Source organism: Belonocnema kinseyi, chromosome 8 (genome assembly GCF_010883055.1).
Source record: "Belonocnema kinseyi isolate 2016_QV_RU_SX_M_011 chromosome 8, B_treatae_v1, whole genome shotgun sequence".
Taxonomy (NCBI): domain Eukaryota; kingdom Metazoa; phylum Arthropoda; class Insecta; order Hymenoptera; family Cynipidae; genus Belonocnema; species Belonocnema kinseyi.
In genome coordinates, this window is record NC_046664.1 from 33584953 (window position 1) to 33594124 (window position 9172).

Consider the following 9172-nt stretch of genomic DNA (forward strand, 5'->3'; position numbering starts at 1 on the left):
AAGCTATCTAAGGATGGTACTATAGAACGCCACCTCAAGGTAGGCCTAGTGGCGCCATCTCTTGGTCAGGCCGGAAACTTATCAATCCACCCTCGTAATACTTCACAATATAGGGAATCCAATCCAAATTCGGTATACCGAATCGAAATAAAATGAGATCTTCATTCCTGTTACAATTTGAAGAAGGCCGAGACAAATTTTTTGAAATTTGGCTTGCATTCAAATATATAAAACATAGGCTTGATAAAAAACAAAATAATGTATCAATCAAATCTAGTGTAAATTAATATAATGTATGTATGCCAAAGTAATTTAGTCGAAATTCCCTCAAGTGAGAAAAATTCCCATGAAAAACAAATAATAATGGAACGTTACATAAAAAGTATCTACCAAACCTTTTACGCAGAATTTTCTTTTAAATCCCTTATTATTTGAATACCATAAAGTTTTTTTCTCAGTTAATAAGTTAATATCATACTTTTCAAAGAGTGCCGTCTTTCTACATATTAAACGTTGGTTGTATTCAATATTTAAACATTTCCCAAAATAATTTTAAAACATTGTATTGCAGCAAATAAATTTCATAATTAAAAACCTTCCTAAAACGTATTCAAAATTTAATCGGTTTTTCTAATAATTTTGAACAATTTTTAAAATGGTATATACAAAAAAGGCAATACTAAAATTTATCGCTGGTTCTTGCTTCATTATTGATTTTATTGGCCAGACTGTTAAGAAGGAGCTTATTTTTGGACTTGAAGTGCAATACAAATTATTGAACTCGATTTTGTTTGGTTTCGCTTGAAAGCACCACTCTATTAACATATTAAAGAAGGAAAAGCCTTCATGACAACGAAATGTCAATAAAGTTTTGATTTATTATTAAATAATTAAATAATAAAATTGCTTTTTTTGCTAAACTTTTTTTTAGAAAACAATTTCGAAAGCTTCTTTTGTACGTATATTTTAAAGTTTCAAATTTTGGAAATCGATAAAAGGGTGAAACTAAAACTTTGGACAATATCATCTCCCTATGAAATATTAAACGTTTCGTGTTTGATGGAATAATTTGTTTAGTTACAGTTTTTTAATCAGCCTATCTCTTCCCACAATAGCATATGTTCGAATTGTTTTCATTTTTCTCGGTATCAAAATCAATTCGATTGAATATTGAGCAAAAATCATCGTGTAACGTATCCCTGATTACATTTTTTCAAAATCATGGCGTCATATTTTTTTAATAAAGCAAAGGATCTAACTAATATTAGTGCACGTATTTTCCATATCTCATTGCAGAATTACAAAGCAAACCTTTTTTCTCGTTTCCAATTATAAGTTCAAGGCTATAATTACTTTTTAAATGTCCCCGAGTTTCGATCTCATCAGCTAACAAAACCTTTTTAAAATAATTGTATGGATTAAGAGTTTAAAATGCACATTCAAATAGGTGATAATTAAAGATTATTGAATATATTTCAAGATTTAGAAAGCTAATTACACTTAATGTGTCTTTATTTGACCAAAATAATCAATTTAGAAGCCCGAAAAAGATCATACAACAATATTTTTTATGTTGTTCTAAAATACATTTAAAAAAATGCTAATTGTATAAGTCCAACTTTTTTATTATTACTAAAGCTACATGGTAAAAGACTGTAATTTTAGAACAGCATAAATATTGTAAAACTGTGAAGCTTCTAAGATGTCAAATTCAAAGCTTTCCAATAAAAAGGATTAGGTTAATTAAAAACTAAAAGACCCCATATGTCAAGCAAATCTAAATAAATGTTTCAAAATTATTATTTCCGAAAGTTTAAAGTAAATAAATATCAGGAATTTAATTAAATTTTTCTTTATAAAATAAAGTCTATTTAAAAATGATGCAACGACTCTCTTGCAGTCCAGAAATAAATTCGCAAAAATGCCAAAGTTTATTAGTAGGAAGCTGTGGAAAGGCAAAGTAGGCAGTAACCACTACTCGAAAATACCAGCATGATTCGTCACGCTCACAGTCTCTGCAAAGACCACAAAAAAATCTCCAAATCGCGAGTGCACGGTACAGATCATTCTGAAAATAGTCGTAAAGCTATAAGCCACCATAAAAAAAAACGAAAAAGAAAATTACCAAAATATACACTGATCTAAATAAACATCGACTCGCGACAACCCTGCACTTGAAAGCTCTCATCTTATTTATAATATATAATGAAATATTTTCTTATTAAAAACTTACTACTTATAAACTTATAACATAATTATTCCAAGTTTTTTCCAGGTGTCTAGATCTTTCTAGGTATAATTTTTCATACAAGTATTTTGCATTTTTTAAAGCAACGACTCGGAATATGTATACGATTTTATTATAAATAATGTTTTTAAACTGTTTTTTTATTTGTCAAAATAACTTTATAAAAGGTCAAGTAATTCCTTGATAGTATAAGTTTCTAAGGATTTGATTAATATTTTTAATTCAGAAAGCTTTGACTAAAAACATAATTATTAATTTCTCAAATATATTTATAGAATAGTTGAATCTTCAACCAAAGAGGATCCAGAATTATAATTCCTTTACAAAATTCCCTGTTCCAACAGAGTGTTATAATTCTTCTGAATAAATGCCAGCTCCAACTCAAAATTGGTTAAAGTTTGAAAATATCTTGTTCCAACTCAGAATTTATTTAAATTTAAAAAATCTCTGTTGCAAATCAAAATTAAAATTCTTTTAAAAAGTCCTTCATCAAATTCAGAGTTATAATTCCTTTCCGAAATTCCCTATTTCAACTGACAATTATAATTCTCCTGGATAAATTCCAGTACCAACACAGAATTGTTTAAAATTTGAAAATGTCTTGTTCCAACTCATTATCTGTTTAAATTTGAAAATACGCTGTTAAAAATCAAAATTATAATTTTATTCAAAAGTCTATATTCAAATTCAGAATTATAATTCCTTTCCAAAATTCCATGTTTTAACTGACAATTATAATTCTCCTGGATAAATTCCAGTACCAACGCAGAATTGGTTAAAATTTGAAAATGTCTTGTACCAACTCAGAATTTATGTAAATTTGAAAATACACTGTTAAAAATCCAAATTATAATTCTTTTCAAAAGTCTATATTCAAATTCGGAATTATAATTCCTTCCCAAAATTGCCTGTTTCAACTGACATCTATAATTCTTCTGAATAAATTCCAGTTCCAACACAGAATTGGTTAAAATTTGAAAATTCCTTGCTTCAATTCAGAATTTATTTGAATATGATAACTTCCTGTTCCAAATCAGAATTACAATTCTTCTAAAAAATCCCTATTTAAATCCAGAATTATAATTACTTTCCAAAATTCCCCGTTCCAACTGAGTTATAATTCTTCTGGATAAATTGCAGTTCTAACACAGAATTGGTTCAAATTTGAAAATATCTTGTTCCAACTGAGGATTTATTCAAATTTAAAAATTCGCTGTTGCAAATCAAAATTATAATTCTTTTTTTGAGAACCTGTGAAATCCCATGAAATCCGTCGAATTCCTACGAAATCTATTAAAATATTTTAAAAGCCGGTGTCTTTGAAACAACTTTAGATTATGTTTGTGTTTTTCGTTTGTATTTTTGAAGAAAAATATAGTAGTATGATAATCTAAATATTATATAAAAATATTATATATTATAATTCTCAAGTTATTTACATCAATTTTCATCATTTATGGGAAATAATGTCCTTGCTTGCAAAAAATATGATATCTCTACCAAAAGATCTTTTCGTAGAAGTATCATCTTTTTCGGTTAAAAATGCAACTTTTATAATAAATTTTTTGGTTGAATGCAGCTGTTTTTGATTTGAAAGAATATTTTTTTGCTTGGTTAAAAATTCATTTCTTGGGTCGAAAATTGAACGATTTTGTTGCGAATCCGTTTTTTTTTAATTTGGAAATTAATTTTTCAACCAAAAAGTTAAGTCTTTTATTTTTGGTTGAAAACGTTCTTTCTAAGTTAAAAATTCAACTATCTACATATTTGGTTGAAAATCCATGTATTTGATTAAAAACTCGCCTTTTTTTGGTAGAAAATAAATTTTCTTTGTTATAAATTAATTTTCTTGGCTGTCACTCAATTTCATAAGTTGAGCATTCCACTTTTTGGTTAAAAAGTTCTATTTTTTGTTGATAATTTATCATTTTAGTTGAAAATTCATCTATTTAGTTGGAAATTCGTCTGTCTTTTATATGCAGAAAATTAATCTTCTTAGTAACAAAAAAAATTTGCTGTTCCATTTTTGGTTCACAATTATCTTTTTCAGTTTAAAATTCAACTGTCTAGTTGAAAATTAAATTATTTTGTTGAATATTAATTTTTTAAATGCAAATTTAAATATTCCATTTTTAGATAAAAATTATCTTTTTAAGTTGAAAGTTCCACTATTTGGTTGAAAATTCAGGCAATTTGTTGAAAACTCTTATTTTTTAGGTAAAAATTATTTTTTAAGAAGAAAATTTCAACAATTCGGTTTTTGGTAAAAAATTCATTTTTATTAGTTGAAAATTCATATATTTTAAAATATACGAGAATAATTTGAACATTCTTCTTTTTTTTTGGTAGAATAATAATATCCTTATTCGAAATGTTCTCTTTTTTGTTTAAAAATACAACTATTTGACTGAGAATTAATGTGTTTCAGTTAAGGTTTCAACGATTTTGTTGAAAATTCGACTTTTTTATTTTTTAAAACTGTTTTTGATCAAAAATGAAAATTTTCTTGGTTAAATATTCATAATTTAAAATATCAAATTTCATCAATTATCAAAAATATATTTAATTTCTTTCCTATTATATTAGATGATAGATAACATTAGATACAAAAATGTTGTATGAATAATTATTTTATGCTTTAATTTACAAATTGATCAAGAGAAAAAATGCGTCTTTATTTTCTTGTTATGAAAACAAATGCAAGTACATACGAATACGATCGAAAAAATTCCTTTACTTTTCCCTGATTTTCCATGATCACCAAAACTCTCTGAGATTCCCAGCTTTTCCAGCTTTTTCAGGTGAGTAAACACGCCGCACTAAAAATGTTCTTGGTGTATATATTTTCAAAATATTTGTTTTAGGAAAGGAAAAAAATACAACAGCCAGTAGAGTGAGACGGGCATGATGTTTCAACTTCTGAAAACTAGATTTTACCATTCCTTGTCTTTGATCTACAAGAATTTCTTGTTAAATTAAACCAAATCTGAATAAAATTGATGATATTTTGAAATCAAAGCATGGTTACGGATGAGCGAAAACTTCGAGAAAGCTCTTCGAACTATCTGATCTTTTACTGTGGATGGGAGTTGTTATTTTAAACATCACTCCCCTGCTTTGATTCTCAAATAGATACGCTCTCCTGCTTGGTTTTATACTTTTATTGTGTGGAAACCTGGCAAATGGTTCAACAGACTTCTTTTCTCAGCCCTTTTTCTAACAAACTGTGTTTTCTCTATACAAATTGCCCTGTTCACGGCTCTCCCTCATTTATCAGAAACCAAAGGCAAGGAACCTATCTCAGAAAACTTAGTTTTTACCTCCTCCCTGTTTTTACTGGGGTGTAGGGGAACATTTATAACTTCGAAAATAGAAATGTTAAAAATTTCTTTTTCAAAGATAAAAATAACTCTTTACAGGTTGGTCGAACGACCTTATTTTCAAAATTCCCTGACTTTTTCTGGATTATAACCCAATCAATAATATGCAAAGATTTTATTCTTTAATAAACGGAATAGAATAAGTTTAGGTTAAAATTTAAAGATTTCAAATTTATTTATTTATTTCAACCAAAAAATATTAATTTTCTACCATAAAAAATAAACTTTTAATTAAGAAGCACACATTTTCAACCAAAAAAGATGTACTTTTAATAAAATAGTTACATTTTGAAAAAAAGAATAAAAAATTCCACTAAATAGTTGAGATTTCAACATATAATCCAAAAGGACGATTTTTCAACAAAACAGTTGAGTTTTCAGCCAATAAAGATTAATTTTTTTATAAAATACTTGAATTAAAAAAAAAAGATTCAATTTAAACCAAAAAGAGTTGCACCTTCAACCAAACAGTTGAACTTTCAAGCTAAACAATCGAATATGTTTTAGAAAACAATGAAATTTTATATCCACAAAAAATTAATTTTCAGCCAGAAAGTTATTGATAAACAAAAAATATGAGTTTTCTATCAAATAATTGAACGTTTACCATATTAATAGTTTATATTTAAATTAAACAATTAAAATTTCAACAAAATAGTTATATTTCCAACCAGAGTCGAATTTTATATAAAGTAAGAAAAAGTTTAACATAATAATTGAATTTTCAGCCAAACCCAGGCGAAAAAGTTATATATAATTTATATATAGTGGATAAGACAATTATATTTTTCATTTATTTTATAAAGTTTTCCATATAAAACAAATGAAAAATATCAGTGTTTTGTCCACTATATATAAATTATATATAATTTTTTCACCTGCAAATAATCGATTTTTCAACCTACAGATATGAGTTCTCAACAGAAAATATGATGGTTGATATTTAAATAAAAAATTATACATTTTCTACCAAACAGCTGCAATTTTAATCAATAAAGAAGAAATTTTAGACAAACGATATTAGTTTTCTATCAAAAAAGATGAATTTTGTAACTAAAAAAGAACAATTTTCAACTAAAAATGGAAACGTTACATTCTCAGTAAACAAAATTAATAAAAATAAATAAATTTTCAAATAAAGAGATAGATTTTCAACTAAAATAATGATTTTTTAACAAAAAATTTATTTTATAACATTGTCGTTCTACCTTCAAACAAAGAATATTTTAATTTTAAATAAAAAAGGGTTAGGTTTCACCAAAAAAGACGAATTTTCAAGAAAATAGTTTAATCCTCAACCAAAGAATATTCATTGTCAACCAAACAGTTGCATTATAATTTCAAAAGAAGAATACATTTCTACTTGATCAGAAGGATTTTTAAACCAAACCAAAAAGGGTTTTTCAAATTAAGAATTGAATTTTCAACCACGAAAGATTTCAGTTGAATTGTCATAGGCAAGATATGAATTTTTGAGAAAAAGGAAGACTTCTTTAGAAAATTGTTGACATTTCAACCATGCAATTAAATTTTTTAAATAATGGAAATATAATTGCCAGAAAAGAGGCAACTTCAAAAGAAAAAAATGAAATAGAAATACAAGAAAAATAAATTGATGACTAGAATATTATATCAGATTGGCTGCAAAACTTCACTTTTCAAAATTCACTAATTTTTCCCTGACAAATTTTTCATATTCGCTAACTGTTAGTTCATAATTATTGACACAATTTTAAAGAAAAATGTAAAAATTATTACCGTCAGTAATTATTTAAAGTGTATCTTAAAGAAATTCTCTGACTTTGGTCAGATATTTTTGAAAATCACTGACTTTTCTCTGACTCTCCCTGATCAATAAAATTCCCTAACTTTTCCCTGATTTCTAGGTTTTCCCTGACCTACAGCCATCTTGTTTCTAAATGTAAATTTAGAAATTATAAAACACAAAAAGCTATATCATAAAATTTAGAAAAAAGCAAGGCAAAAAATTGACAGTTTATAATTTTCAAAAAGTATAAAAATTTAAAAACAATGTCTGCTGTTATTCAATGTCTATAATTTTAACGTAAATTGAGCAATAAATTTTTTATATTTTAGTGATTAAAAAGTGCGATTAATTAATAATAATAGTCAAAATCAATTTTGATGCAAACCCCTATTTTAAACTTTTTGCCAAATATTATTGGTTCGATTTCAACGATATTTAGGGCCAGATCAAGGATAAATATAGTTGGTTTAGCCACATTTTTTCTTTCGTGTGGTTATAAATTTTGTTGAGTTGACTCCTTATTTTTTGGTTTATAAATCAAACTAAAACTACGAGAATAAGAGTAAATTTTTAAAAACTACTCATTAGATAAATTAGAAATTTTGCGGTGAAATACACTCTTCAAATTACTTTTTGAAAGTAAAAAGACTCCAGTTTCTATCTTCTTGACAGCGTGTGTTTTTCATGCCAGTAGATAAACGTAGGGACAACCTGAAAAAGTACCCCTGTAGTTAAATCTTCTCAGCGTGATCGATTATAGGGTCGGTATAAAAAAGATTCAGCTGCTCTACATTAAAAAGATTTAGTTAGCGGTTTCTGAAACAAATCTTCCTACGAGTACTGAAAAGTAAAAAGCATGTTTACTTTTTTATAAATAGTTTAAGTTAATAATACACAATGCAAAATGAATTATTATAAAAATAAAAGTACGAGAAATAATATATTATAGAGTTACAATTTTTCTATGATCCAAAATCGAAAATTTGGAATGAAAATAATTAAAATTATGTGATTCCTCACAAAATCTTATAGCCCTACGCTTATAAATTAAAATTTGATTGATTGTAAAATCAAAAATTTTCTTAAGAGATAGTATTAAAATTATATACAGTATTTACATTTTAAAGCATCTAAATTCTACACCCACAACATTCTAGAATGTTTAAGATTTGAAAGAACGACAATTTTATATTTATCACATTTTCAACATTTTAATTTCTAAAAGCAAAAGTTTTATCCTAAATTTATATTTTGTTTCAGGCACTGACAGCAGATATAAACCGTGGCAACGGAGAACGCAACGGTAAGAACTGTTATATTCGAATAATTTTCATATTATCCAATAGAATTATTATTTAACAAAAATAAACAACTACACATTTTCACGAACGAAAAAATTTTTCTCTGGTTAAAACTGCTATAATTTATTTCTACACGGAAAAAAAATTCTTGAGGCGAACGAGTGAATCAAGAATATATTAAACTCAAAGAAAGTGTACGCTTGGATTAGGTAAAACGTTTAGTTAGAAGAGTTAAACATTTAGTTACTTTATTTGAATTGTTCTCGTAAATCAATAATTTGTAAAAAATTGCTAAGTTCGAAAGTTTTTTATTTTCGACACATTATGTATAATTGTATTATCTTCAGATTAGAAAAAAATTTAGTTGTCATAGAAATATACGAGGGTAGTTCAATAAGTCCTTAGAATGACCAACAGATGGCGCGCGAATCGCTCCAAATCATCTGTTTTCAGTCAGCACCACTCCCAACTAGAT

General features: G+C 26.4%; 1 protein-coding gene across 1 annotated transcript in view; it reads left to right on the forward strand.

The window, feature by feature from the left end:
* The window catches only part of LOC117179048, a 67336-nt gene that overhangs the window by 3201 nt on the left and 54963 nt on the right, over nucleotides 1-9172 (forward strand). Inside the window, exon 2 of the mRNA XM_033370678.1 lies at nucleotides 8657-8699. Coding sequence (XP_033226569.1) covers nucleotides 8657-8699 — 43 coding nt within the window. The remainder of the gene's footprint in view (nucleotides 1-8656; nucleotides 8700-9172) is intronic.